This window comes from Cyprinus carpio, chromosome B10, assembly GCF_018340385.1.
Source record: "Cyprinus carpio isolate SPL01 chromosome B10, ASM1834038v1, whole genome shotgun sequence".
NCBI classification, from domain to species: domain Eukaryota; kingdom Metazoa; phylum Chordata; class Actinopteri; order Cypriniformes; family Cyprinidae; genus Cyprinus; species Cyprinus carpio.
The window spans coordinates 15,842,570-15,857,693 of NC_056606.1; the positions used below are offsets into that span (position 1 = coordinate 15,842,570).

The following is a 15,124-nucleotide window of genomic DNA, read 5'->3' on the forward strand; positions in this document are numbered from 1 at the left end:
ATCATATAAATTCAAAATAGTTGTTGAATGCATCCACGTGTAATAAAAACGTTAACTAAATGTGAGCATTTTCATGTTGTCTCGAGGAGCAGCGTCTGCAGCGTCGACACAGTGTCACAGTAATGGCATCTCAGGGATTTTTCCATAATGAAATCCTTCTTTATACCAGTGAGGGCTTATCCCGTTTGACTAGCCCTGCTACAGAACTAAGCCTTTTAATAATTCATAAGCTGCTGATAATTAAAACCGATCGACAAGAGGAAGCACCAACATTTCATTTGCACATATTTCTCATGTGTAATATTTCATTTAGCTGTGTTAACTGCAGTTGATTTGCAAACAGCTTCTGATCTGTTGGATGCCAGAGGTTGCCATGTTTTTGTTTTCTGTTTCACATGGATTGAGAGACATTTACAGGGATTTATTTCAATTAAGAATGGATTGTGAGGTCTTTTATGTGGCAATAAGCTATTTTCTGAATAACAGGAAAAAAATTCTGTCTGCAACTGTAACAAAATACTTTGAATCATAATATAATCAATTAAATGAAAATTAGAGACAAATTGTTTTATTATTGTCACAGTCGTTTTATGAGATAAAGCTAACAGAGAAGTATGTGTGTTTAGGATCAGGAAGAGCAGGCTTTTTACGCTGTGTTTGATGGTCATGGCGGGGTGGATGCTGCCATCTACGCCGCCAATCACCTGCATGTAAACCTGGTCAGACAAGAAATGTTCAGTCAAGACCCTGGAGAGGCTCTGTGTCACTGCTTCAAACTGACAGATGAACGGTTCATACAGAAGGCATCACGTGAGGTGAGTTCCTACCCCACAAACACTGTCAGACATCAAGATGCTCATATCAGCTCTTTCTGCAATGTCTGTATGCATCCATATCTCTGGAACAGAAGCTGCGCTGTGGCACCACAGGGGTCGTGACCTTTCTGAGGGGTCGCACACTGTACGTGGCCTGGCTGGGTGACTCACAGGTCATGATGGTGAAGAGAGGTCAACCAGTGGAGCTGATGAAACCACACAAACCAGACAGAGAGGTGAGAAAGACTGAACACTCAAAGCTATTTCTTATTATTTTAACAATTTTTAAAAATGTAATTTAATTTAATTTAATTTGTTGAAATAGTGGGAGACCAATATAAAATGGTCAGCTGTTCCAAGCCCATATGCCAAAAACTGATCTTAGATCAGTCTTAGATTGATCCTAATTGGTGCATATGACCTTCGTTTTTATCTCAGTCGAGCTCTTTGTGTGGGATGTCCCACAATCAATTCAATTGACAGCAAAGCTGTGTTACACAACGCACTCCCAAGAGTGGATCTGTTGAGCCGAGTCTTTGGAGCTTTATCTATATAATGAAACTGTATGTAAGTCACTGTTCAGCCGATTAGAGTTTCACTAATTGACACTGAACTGAACATGACACTAGCTGTCATGGTTAATAACTCCTCTTGACCATATTGTTTGTTTGTTTGTTTGTTTATGTGTTTGTATAGGATGAGAAAAAGAGGATTGAAGCTCTGGGTGGGTGTGTAATCTGGTTCGGCACATGGAGGGTGAACGGCAGCCTGTCCGTGTCAAGAGCCATCGGTATGGGACACTTTCTAATTACAATATACAATTTAACAAGCTAAATTGACAGCCCTGATTGTGTTTCTAGCAAACATTTTGTGTAAAATGATGTGAAAGCCTACATAAATCAGTTAAGTAGTGCTTTTCTCAATGCATATAGTGTTGTAAAGCAGCTTTACAGAGAATATTGCTTCACAAATCCCATTAATTGAGCCAAAGGCATGAGAAGAGAGGTAAAAACGCCTTAAAGGGTTAGTTTACCCAAAAATCTAAATTATGTCATTAATGACTCACCCTCATGTCGTTCCAAACCTGTGAGACCTCCGTTCATCTTCGGAACACAGTATAAGATATTTTAGATTTAGTCCGAGAGCTTTCTGTTCCTCCATTGAGAATGTATGTACGGTATACTGTCCACGTCCAGAAAGGTAATAAAAACATCATCAAAGTAGTCCATGTGACATCAGAGGGTCCGTTAGAATTTGTTGAAGCATCGAAAATAAATTTTGGTCCAAAAATAAAAAAAATTACGACTTTATTCAGCATTGTCTTCTCTTCCAGGTCTGTTGTGAATCCACGTTCACGGCACTGCAGTGACGCTGCTGACGTAATGCACGTTTATGTCGCCGTGGTTGTCTTTGGCGATTAGGACATCTGCGACACTTACGCACCATTTTAAAAAATATAGCAATACCAAAATACAAACAATGTAGAATAGCTTGAATACAGCGTGCGTCTCCCTCAGACTGCAAACGAAGCTCGGGCGAACCAGATAACACGTCAGGAGCGTCGTACTTCAGCAGCGTTACTGCAGTGCCGTGAACGCGGATTCACAACAGACCCGGAAGAGAAGACAATGCTGAATAAAGTCGTAATTTTTGTTATTTTTGGACCAAAATGTATTTTCGATGCTTCAACAAATTCTAACTGACCCTCTGATGTCACATGGACTACTTTGATGATGTTTTTATTACCTTTCTGGACGTGGACAGTATTACCGTACATACATTTTCAATGGAGGGTCAGAAAGGTCTCAGACTAAATCTAAAATATTTTAAACTTTTCATCGAAGATGTAATGAGTTTTTATGGGTTTTGTAATAAATTGTGGTGAGTCATTAATGACGTAATTTTGATTTTTGGGTGAACTAACCCTTTAACATGGTTGTAAAAGCCTTTCCTTTTGTGCTCTTTCAAGATATTTACTTATTTAGGTGCAATCTTTTGTAAGTTAAAGTGAGCTAAAGGTCAGTGGGTGCATATTTTTAGAAGAGGATGTACAGGCCACAGTAGAAAACCCTTTATCATCACACCATAGATTTCAGTAGGAAGGAAACTGTTTTAGAAAGCAAACCCTGGCACAGACTCAATTTAATCAATGTTACCAGATTGTGCAGCTTCCACTCGGTCTTAGTCAGTAGCTGCGTCTGTGTACTTTCGAAAAAACAATATCGATTATTGTCAAAACTTAAACCACTGTACTGTTTCAAAACTTGTGTAATCAGACCAACTGTGTGGGTGGAGTTGAAAAGCATACAAACTTCTTCATCACCTCAATAAATTATTGATAATGTATCAATATACTTTACAGTATGTACATTAGCCAGTGTAAGATTACAGCTTTCAGACTAATGAATGTTGCTGCAATAACAAAGGCTGACCTCCTGCAAAATCCTTAGGCAGTGTTCCCACAACTTCCTGCCCAAGAACCATTTCACTCCATAAATGCTGATGGCTAATCTGTCAGATAATCCTATCAGTCTAGCATTTAATTCCCTTAAATCTCTTGATTCATAAATAGGACAAGTGAGGCTAATTCTGCCACAGCCTAGGCAACTGGTCTTTTACAAACACAATAGTCCAGAACATGTCCGAATCATATTTTACTCAAAAAATCAAAAGAAGTGATTAAGAAATTCTGTTTAGTTTAAGGAAAATATTGAAGCATATTTTAGCACATTTTTTTTGCATTATGGCATTATTTGCACAGCAGTTAAGTATTGCTGATTCTGGAAAAAAAGTGATGTGAAGAAAAAAAAATCCAAGTGCGTTACTGCATTGAAAATATTGGTTGCAAAAATTTTTGCTAAAACTATAATTTTATTTAAAATCTAGTATTTTTTTTTATAATGACTTTTAATATATTTAACAATAAGGAATTTGCACTTTGCAAAGACAAGACCCACCCCTCTTAGTTACTGTTGCTATGTCCGACAAGCCATGCCGCTCTTACACCACAAATCATGTTCTCACAAAGTGAAAAATACATTGTGGAGCAAAGAGGACACTTGACACTTATTACTTCTGGTATGAAACAAAGTCTTAGCTTTCAAATTTTGTCATTTAAGAATTTCAAACAATAAATACCGTTTTGTGGCTCTTTAATGTGTCTTGACAGATCACTGTAGTGCCTAAATTCAAGTGGCACCTGAACCGATCATCTTTTTATATTTACTTAAAGCATGAAATAAACGTGAGTGAGTCATTGGACCAAACGTGTATTTTATTTCAACCATGGAAAGACGTTAATACACACCATTTTTCAAGTTTAAGTCCACCGAAGTTAATCTACTCTCTGTTTTGTTTGTCGGAAAAAATAGCGGATTCTGTGTTAAGATTGGTCAGATCACCTGTCAGTCAAACTCAGGGTCAATTGATAATTGCCACTGACAAACTTCCTGAAATCTATATTTTTTGTGATATTCACTCTCAGTTGATTTACTTTGATTTTCCTTTTGTATGTACAGGTGATTCAGAACACAAGCCCTATATCTGTGGAGACGCTGACCACACCACCTTCAACCTGGACGGCAGCGAGGACTACTTGATCCTGGCCTGCGACGGCTTCTACGACACAGTGAACCCAGAAGAAGCTGTGCGAGTTGTCAGCGACCACTTGCAGGAGAACAACGGGGACACCGCCATGGTGGCCCACAAGCTAGTAGCCTCGGCCCGAGACGCGGGGTCCAGCGACAATATCACGGTCATCGTGGTGTTCCTCAGGGACCCCCGTTTGCCCCCACCCTCAGATGAACCGGAGGAGGAGCCAGTGGAGGACGCAGAAGAGGAGAAAGAGGAAGTGGAGTCCTTGCAGAGTGAGCTGGTGTGTCAAGATGGAGGGGCAGAGAATGGAGGAAAGAACCGCGGCGGCTGGCCACTACAGCAGTGCTCGGCACCGGCCGACCTGGCCTATGAAGACCGCATGGATTCGTTTACGGACAGAACAAGTCTGAGCATCATGGGGCCGGACCTGCGTGCAGAGACTGGCTGCTTCAGGCTCCCAGCTTCATCCAGCCTCCCCCCGATGAGAACCGTCATGCCAGACCTCATATCCCCCTACGGGGGGGGCGGCGCGGCCTGGCGCCCCTACTCAGAGGACGGCCCCTCTGGGTACAGGCAAAAGCCGCAGCCTAAACCCAGAGTGCCCTCCTACACGCAGACCACCTCAGATGGACAATTGTTGGAGGTGGCTGCGCTCTTCCCTCAGGAGGGCCGGAGGAAGAGGCGGCTGGAAGTCATGCCGCTGAGGAGGGAATCACAGCGCCTGATCCGGAGGGCTAGAGAAAGTCACGGCCCTCTGAGCTGCTTCCCTAGCGTGCCCTATCCTCTCCGCTCTCCAGAGAGGAAGCCTGGGATAGCCTTTCCCCATGTAACCCACAGCAAAAGGGTCTAATCGACAACTTCCTTGCCCCATCATGCCGCCCTCCGTCCCTGAAGCTAAAACACGCTCATTTCACACAACACATGACGTGAGCATACACACACATACATGCATACTCTGTTCCAAAACCTAGTGAGTAGCCTTCATAGGCAGCATTTTGAGGGACCTTTTAGTCACCTTGTATTGGACAAATTTTAAGGCAGCATCACATGTATCCTTTGTGCAGAACACAAACCCAGAATGAAGAGAGTGAAAATCTTGATCAAAACAGTTTACTATAATTTAAACCTGTTTTACCCAATATTTGTGTGTTTTATATATAGTTATGCTTATCAGCATGGAAGCTTATTTTTTCTCACAATTCAGGCATTTTTCTTACGTTATAAACCTTTGCACTTTTTTCTCCAAATTCTGATTTTACCTCTCACAGTTCAGAATTTTTTGTCTCGGTATTTGCATCTCATAATTGTATTATTTTTCCCCTGAATTTTTACACGCGTTAACCTGACTGCATACACATGCAGAGTTCTGTCAGAACTGTGAGATGTAAACTCAAAATTCTGAGGAAATAAGACAGAATTAACGAATGCAAACTCGGAATTCTGAGATTAAAAAATTCAGAAGTGCAAGATTTAAACAGAATTCTGAGGCCCTGTTTACCCTAGTGCGTTTTCATTTTAAAACAATCCTCATCTACACTGGGGTTTTCACTGCTTTTCAGAAACGATCTCTGTCCACACTACACAACCCAAAATGCACGTCACATGACCATTCATGCAGGAACAACAATGAGCATGATGTTATTGTTTACATGGTCGCCAAGGATACGCAGAGTGAATGTGGGCAGCCACGTTATCATTTTCAAAAGTCTCTCCATTGTGGTCCATTTAACCATAGCAAAAGTTATACGTTTTAAAACACACTAGTGTAAGCGAAAACATTGCGAGAATTCAGAACAAAAAAAGAAATGTAAATTCAGAATTCTGAGAAAAAAATCACAATTAAAATACGCATTTTTATATTTTTTTTTTCCATGATAAAAATAATATCAACATGCTAACAACAACCCCTAATAAAATTCCTTGTGTTAATTGTTATTTGTGTTGCTGCCTGTGTAGAGGATTCAAATGAGTCCATTGTGAGGTTCCACAGATGGATGTCTGTGTAGGGAGAAGGCAGCGAGGCAACTCACTGTGTTCTGGAACAGAAACACAATCAAACATATGAGATCCTACATTGCTTTAACGCTTTCACTCTCATCTTATATGAGCCAGCCTATCAGAATCCTTCACCACTCTCAGCCAGCTTCCTCCTCATCCTCATAACCCTCTCTCTGGTCCAGAATTATTTGTGTTTGTGTGTGTGTGTGTGTCTTAGGAGAAAAAGAGTGTTAACACTATGTTAACTCTATCTTCTGTTCACACACACACACACACACACACACACACAGAAGTGAAGTTTCAGACAAACTCAGTGTAGAATCAAGCAGTCAACAGTCTTATATCTGACATTTGATGGCAGAGGCATGATACAGCTTTTGGTTATTGAAGCCATTTTAATGTTCAAACACTACAGTCTTCAGAGGAGCTGACATTATAGACCTCTAAAATTATTTTTTTCCTTTTTATCTGAAGCATATACTAATTGTATGAACTGGTTACTCGAGGATATAATGATGTCTATAAATTACAGTTTAGGATTTGTCTATAAATTGCAGCTCAGGCATAATTATGAGTGGCATCATATTCATGTGTCTTAGTTTTTAACACACATGCTGTTTATGACCCCATGTTTTACCTTGTTCATTTTGTTAGATGTGTCCATTTATCTAAAAACCATGGATGGTGCTTTTCACAAATAGGATACAATTTAAGTGTTGTTGTTTTTTACTTTCCCATTTATTTTATTTTAATAATAGTATGTCTTTAATTTTAATATTTAGTTTATTGCTAGGAAATAACAAAATTATAAAACTTGATAAGTGGGTTGCAAAAATTGCAAACCTCATATAAAATCAATGTAAAATAAACCAACTCATAAAATATTTAATTTGACCTCGGTAGGGTGATGGTCATCATTTTCTGAAGTTAATTTTCTGATCATTTGTTGTGATTTTTAAGAGGCTATGTTTTGTATTCTATTTGTGGAAAGTACTGGGCTGGTTTTGGGCAGCTGCCACGTCGACGCATTTGCACATTCACCAAATTTCCAGCCACCCTTTGATGACGCTAACTACAAATAACATAACCCACTGACAGACCACACCTGTTGCTTTTCCAATCATTGCCTTGGAGAGAAACATATCAGATCAAATTTAGATGCAGTATATATTCTATACACTTTCAGTTTCAAAACCAAAGATGAAAATGACTGAGAATTCATCAGGAGACACTACCTAAACCGTGCTTCATCTACAAGAGCTTGTTGTTAAACCCTGTAGAGCAGGGGTACCCAACTCTGCTCCTGATGATCGACTGTCCTGCAAAGTTTAGCTCCAACCCTAAACAAACACACCTGCCTTTTATTTTTAAGTGAGCCTGAAGACCTTAATTAGTTGCTTCAGGTGTGTTTGATTAGGATTGGAGCTGAACTTTGCAGGACAGTCGATCTCCAGGAGCAGGGTTCGGCAACCCTGCTGTAGAGAAAGATTAGTCCAAGATATTCACTTCCTGTTCAAAACAAATACGTTTGGCCAAATATCTCTTATCAGTTATCTTTATATTGGCAAACTGGATTAAGATTTGATTAATTGTCAGATTTAAGTTTGTATGGGATGTGTAAATGTAGCCAGAGAGGTTTGCTTGACAACAGAATAAGGCTGATAGGAGATGCTCATAGTTTGAAGTGCCCCTCAGGTGTTGAGGACATGGATAGTTGAGTTCTAGCAGCACAATGTGTGCCTTTATTATCTTCAACATGGGTCTGTTTTTGACAGGCTTGAAAGTGCATGTAGAGTAAATCTGATCGCTCTACCACTTTTTATTTCTGTACACTACCAGTTTCTTTATTTTGAAATGGATACAACACTTAAAATTAGGAGAGAATTTGTTGCAATTATATATACTGTACTTTAAAATTTCAATTTAAGAAGAGTACAGCGAGGGAATCACTTTTATGTATTTTAAGTATTATCTCTCTCAGTCACTGATATCAGGGCATCATGTATAGAAGTTAATTGCTTTGGAAGTTCTGTGCCTGAAAGGGACAACAAGCTTCAAGCAATATTTTGGGTTAGGGGATTGTTCACCCAAAAATGACAATTCTGTTATCTTTTACACACCCTTAAATAGATATTTTGAAGAATGTTGGTAACGGTTACCATTGACTGTCATTGTATTGACAAAACAAACAAAGACATTTTAAAAATGTATTTCTTTTATCATACAAAGAAAAAAAAAAACATTATTTTGGAATTACTTGAGGGTGTGTAAACATATGAGAATGTTAATTTTCATTTTTGTGTGATCTATCCATTTAAGATTACCATAAAAAATAATGTTGCCTCATTTTTAAAAATGAATCAAATATATCCCCTCTAAGCAACTGTCACAATGTTTCAAAAGTATAAATTTAATAGGCTACATTATCTTAGACTGAGACTAGTGTGATCAAATCCCTTACCAACTTGTCTGTGCCATTATATTCAATCTTTAAGCTGATTCAAAGAACTTTGCAACTCAAAAAACAAACATTTGGACTGAAGAATTGCTTTAACAACAAAATTCCAGTTTCCAGCCATTCCACCTGTAAACAGCCATATTTTGAAACTATTTAAAATGATTTGCAGTTGTAACCGTCACTATTTATCTGATTATTCATTCTTTAATCATCGTACAGTACATATGCGCATTTTCATATTTGACACGTATGATGATGTCACAGCTTTGATGACATTGGATGCTTCTGTTCAAGATACATGTGTTGGTCTTGTGCTTGACACAAACCACGTGTGTTTCTGATTAGCAGTGCTGCAACCCTTAACTACTTCCCTCTTACATCTATAACTAGCGGAAAGACTTGTGCCATCCCTACTGTGCCATTGCATTGATCAGTTTCCATTTATTTACTTTTTTGTTGGCGGACGGATGGATAACGGGTGGGGGCGGAGCATAAATGTCCATTATTTGTGTGTTGTCATTCAAGCTCCCTTCATCCGCCTCCAACCATGAAATTCACCCACATAAAGCCTGAGCTTAACGCCATCAAGGCTCTCCTGCCAGAAAAAGGGGCTTGAATGGGAAGTTGATCTGTTATGGTGCATTTTAACTGGTCCTGAATGTACATTCAGATGTCGAATGTACTGTAAGAGGAACCCTTCAAACAGAGACATGGAGCAGGATCAGTGAAACTTACCCGCATTAAAAGATGCCCAGACTGTCCCGAATGTATGTAGGCCTACGCAATCTACCGTCCATTATGAGATTCGCCACCGGATTTTCTACCCTTTGTGGAAGTTTCTAAGCACGTCACCGGCTGCCCTGCCAGATATATCATGCCTTGTAAATCCTAGATCTGCACTAGAAGCTGAAAATGTTCCCTCACGGCTTTCGAGACGGGATTGATGACCAGAGATTGATGAGTGCAGCTCACAGGACACGGACCTCATGATGAAGCTGCGCTCGAGATGATATATACAGAGAGATAGATTCAGAGATAACCTTTCCCTTTCGCCCTCACCATCATGTACAATCTCCCTCCAGATCATTCCTCTAGCACCTCGTACGGGGCACAGATTATATATCGGAAGTGTAGTAACTTACATATATTGTATACATGTATGTGTGTTTTGAGCGTGTGCGTGAGTGCGCGTAACATTTGGGATGTGTATGTGACGTCTGTCTTCTAAATGTGCTATTTTAATCACCACTGATAACTCAGATGGATACAGAAGTCTGTAATGCTTTTCAGTAACCCTTGGCCCCGCCCCCTTCTCACTGAAGTATGTACTTGAAAACTACTTGGATGCGCGCGAAATCTAACAGATACAGCACTGGGCGTCTGTAATACAGTCACAGGCCCTCGCTTATTCACCGAGTGGTAATGAGTCAAAGGACCAAAGTTTTCGGACAGTTCGTTTCAGTGAAGAACATCTCACTTCATCTTCACATACTCTTGAGCCTTGGCCCCCTGTGGACTGACTGTTAGACTCAGCGATTCCCCTGTTAGCGATAGTTTCTGCGTCGAGGCCGCGCTCTCGATCTTTCATGACGGTTAGCCCTCCTCACTTGCTGTCACTGCTTTTGTCCATGTACTGTTCAGTACTGCTCTTTTTCTGCTAGCAATAATGAACCTACGCAAGCCATGAGTGAAGAGAGCTCTTCAAAGGGTTCGTCTTCTCTAAAGCAAAGCTGAGGAAGGGTTTCCAGACAACTTAGAGGGGAAAAAACAAACGTATCTTTAAAAAGAAACCTATGTTACTGATGGTCATCACTGTATTCTATTAAACCTGTGTTGATGAGAAACCACTACTGTACTCTCTGAGCTTTTGTTTTTTAATGGGATGCATGATCGTTTTCATGGACTGGTCAGTGTTTGATAGGAGTTTCAACTCCGTGCAACAACAACCACAGCAAATATTTTTATCTCAGAATTCTGATGTTTCTCCCAGAATTCTGAGGAGAAAATTCTGAATTGTAAGAATTGTGAAAAAAAAATAGAATTCTAATTCTGGTTTGTATCTCTCAAAAACTACAAGATATGAAATGTAACACTCTATGATGTAATAGTGTGGCACGCCCTCACAAAAGAAGATCAACAGCTGCTTCTGTTTAGCCCCGCCCACTGATTCACTTACGTAGTGTAAATAACAAGAGACAAACACAGGTCTACACAGAAACTCAAAGATAAAGATGGCTCAGAAGACAACAAAACACTGTGCAGTGCCAACATTAGGAAAGAGTGGATGAAATTTATTTTTAATGAAGTTTAAGAACATGTCAGTCCTTTGTTCACTTCATTTTACTGCGGATTCGTTTACAAACAAAGCACAATTCCAAGTGGGATTTTCAGAAAGATTGAAACTAAAAGAGGATTCTGTGTTAACTATATTAGATCCAACAGTAATGTTGCAACACTGTAACTGTTTATTACTACGTAATCACTACTGCTTTGTTTGTTAAACAGATCATGTGAAATAAGTTTTTATGCATTTTAAACCTAAATCACTGCAGCATCCTTCTTTGAAGGATGTAGGCTGGCAAACATACACAACTATTAGCCAGTCATAGCAGTGAGTGTTTACTTCCGAGTCTACAATCCACCACACCTATTCAAACGGAGCGTTCTGATGAGGGCTCAAAACAGGACAGAAAATAGCCTATTACTTCTAAATCATGTTTTTTGATGTAAAAATCTTGTTAAAATTATAAGTGGACCTCCGAGAACAGTACAAAATAATAATAATTTAAAAAAAAGCCAGTTCATGACTCCTTTAATGCTAACATAAGCACCCATTCTAGTATCAGTCCCTGCTGATTTCTGTGAGTGAGTCCTTGCTGCTGTCACACACAGGACCTGTTGTGACCCCTAAAAGCTTTCTGAGCCAGGACGTGTAATTATAGTCTCCGGCCTCCACCTGTCAGACCCTGGCAATAACACAGGACAATTTAATTTTACAAGCTGCCTTTTAATCAAGCTACTTGCACTTCCTGTGGCGACAAGCGCATAAGCCCATGTCACACATAACACTGTTATGTCACCCAGTTGTAAAGCACTTTTGTTACTTGACATTATTTTAAAAGACACTATATAATAATAATAAAGTATAACAAATATCAATATATATCCTGTGGCACACATCACAGCTGTACAAACACATGCAGAACTGAAACTAACATTTTACAATTAGATTTGCATTAATTTTATATACTTTATTTATACATTATTATTATAAATATTATACAAATAACATGAAGAGTTCAGATGCAAAAGTTTTTTTTTTTTTTTTCCTTTGTGCCACGGGAAGCATCTTCTGTTTTGTGTTGTGGTGTATATAAAACTTTAATCATTCTAAGTTATTAATGCATATATTTTTAAGGCCATGCTGTACTTCAGAAGAGCTTTTCCTGTTATATGTAGTTTACGTAATTGTTACGCAAAACAAAATACGTATGCAGTGTATTTTCATTTCACAAGCTGTTTTTAAAAACCTAGTAACCAAGCAGGTTTATCTTAGATTAAATTACTAACGTCAACCCATACAGCACATTTATTTATTTTTTTATTTTATTTTATATAATTTACCCTCCATATATTTGTCACTGAAAATAGTCACATCACATTTGATAAAAAATTCAGTTAGGAACATACTTTACAATGATTAATTGATAGATAAGTAAATAAATAAACAAACAAAACATCTGAAAATTACATTACAATACATAAACATTTAAACATTTAATCATAAATCTAGTTGTAAGTCTAGTTATAGTCATAAATCTAGCTATTCCAGCTATTTGCATTTAGCCTAATTTTAGACTCTTTCAAGATTGTAACTTTATTCTCTTGCTTCTGAAATATATATTTTGGTATATAAATGAAATATATTTCCAGTTTTAAAAATATATTTCACTGAGCTTCACTGTTTCAGCATATTTAGAATATATAATGTCAATTTATTTTGGCCAGAAAAATATATATTTTGGCACATGGAGAAACAAAATCAACAGTGATATGTTGAGTTAAAGCGTTTGAAACCACTGAGACACTGAACTGAGGAATTTTCACACATACACAAAAAAAAAAAGGTACAGAAGCTGTGACTGTGGCAGTAGCCTTTCAAAAGCCTATGATACGTACACTTTAGCTACTATTATGTACCTTCAGTGTATGTACCATTTAGGGGTAAATGAGGTACAAACGTGTCTTTTTAAAAAGTACCACGCCGGTGACAACTTTTGTACCTTTTTTCTGGGAGTGTATTTTTCAAGTGAAAGCCGGCCAGTGCTGTCATGTCTAAATACCTGTAACTAAAAAAAAAAAAAAAAGCTGTTTACTTGAGTCCAAATGTAAGCTGGATTTTCCGGTCGAGTGGTCCAGATTGAAGGTGATGAATCGCACTAAGAACAGGATTTAGTGTTCGGCTCTCTGGATGAGCAGTAAATTAGTGTTGTTCTTAGCGTACAACACTTTCCTACAAAAAGAGATCCGCCGTGTTACATAAACCCTGTGAAGATCGGTCATCACAGCACTAATGGAAATGTTAGGTAAAGGTTTTACAGGCCCAAACCAGGTATGTTATTATGACAAAGACACGATGGATGCGGTGTCAGTAATGGCTACAGACTGAAATGGACACGGGAGGCTGTGAGTGTTGGCAGTCAGGTGCTGGAGGAGGACAGAATCTGAGCCAACACGCACTCATCCACATAAACACTGCTGGGCTTATTCTCACACAGCACCGACCTGGCACTGCACAGCCTACAGACTAGACCAGACCAGACCAGACACTTGATGGATGAATCCAGGTCACATTTCACCCCAAAAATCTAAAGAAAGAAATGCACTATAATTGAAGTTTCAGATGTCAACTTTTAACAATAAAATTATAAACAATCAAATTTATATCAATTGTACCCTTTACACACATTAACCATGGTTTAACTACCAAAAAAAAAAAATAATTTTTTTACTGTAAATAAACTATGGTAACCACAAATTAACAATGGTTTTGCTACACTAACCATAGTATATAGTAAACAAATGGTAATAAATACACCCCCCCCCCCAAAAATAAAACAATAAATAAAACCATGGGTAATTTTTATAAGGGGTATTTATAAATAATGATAATAAGTATAATAGTATAATAAGGATATTTATCACACTGATTTAAAAAAAAAAAATAGTAACAGTAAAAAAAAAAAGGTTCATAAATCACATTTAAGAAAAAAAAAACACACCTAAAAAAAGAACCAAATTAAAATCTGCTTAATTGTACAAAAACATTTAAATGAGCAAACTATTAAGTATTTTTATTATATTTTAAATTATATTTTTCCATTATGTTTTCTATAATTCTTATTTAAGGAATGAAATCCAGGTCAAAATCCACTTGAAAATTGTATTTAAATAATACAGATAAATTAAGAAGGAATTAAAATAATAATAATAATAATTATTAAAATCTGCCTAATTGTGACAAAAAAATCCAAAATTTTAATTAACATAAAATATAAGATTTTTATTATATTTTATGATCGTTTTCCAGTATTTTCTTATATAATTCTATATAAGAATATTCTTACATAATTTGGTGGTGAAATCAGGATCATATTTCACTATATTTTTAAAGGTAAAAAAATAAAAATTAAAAAATTAAAAAAAAAAAATAAATAAAACACCAACCCACCCTGTCATAAGATAATACAAACATTTAATTTAACAGACATTTTTAATAATATTTTTAATTATATTTATATAATTTATATTAATCATTAACATTGTTTGTAGACTTTAACACATTGCACTAGGGCAAATAATGTCATTCAAAGGAAAAAAACATTATAATGATAATATCACGTCATTTATTTGTTCAGTTTTTAATTTAGATAAATATACAGTACATACACACCAGTTTGTTTTGGGCCCCCAGAAAATCTTTAAAAACATGCTAGAGAAGGAAACCAGTAAACTAGAAATGTGCACAGAGAACAGACTGCCCTCTTACTCCTCATATGAAACATAAAACATCAAAAGAGGAACATTATTACAGTACAAAAAACAAACAAACAACCGATTTAGATTTACACTGAATAGTCACAGGAACACTGTTATCATTGTTTTACACTTTGCAGAACATGCTGGAGGGGAAGTGAAAAAAAAAAAAAAAGTATTTGCATAAAACACTTCTTAATCCAACAATTAAACAGCAAAAGCA

General features: G+C 37.5%; 1 protein-coding gene across 1 annotated transcript in view; it reads left to right on the forward strand.

Annotated features, from left to right (window-relative positions):
- The window catches only part of ppm1e (protein phosphatase, Mg2+/Mn2+ dependent, 1E), a 49,582-nt gene extending 38,870 nt beyond the window's left edge, over positions 1–10,712 (forward strand). The window contains exons 4-7 of the mRNA XM_042732808.1: positions 627–815; positions 908–1,051; positions 1,512–1,605; positions 4,334–10,712. Of these exons, the coding sequence (XP_042588742.1) occupies positions 627–815; positions 908–1,051; positions 1,512–1,605; positions 4,334–5,259 (1,353 nt within the window). The 3' untranslated portion in view covers positions 5,260–10,712. The remainder of the gene's footprint in view (positions 1–626; positions 816–907; positions 1,052–1,511; positions 1,606–4,333) is intronic.
- Positions 10,713–15,124: the final 4,412 nt, after the last annotated feature.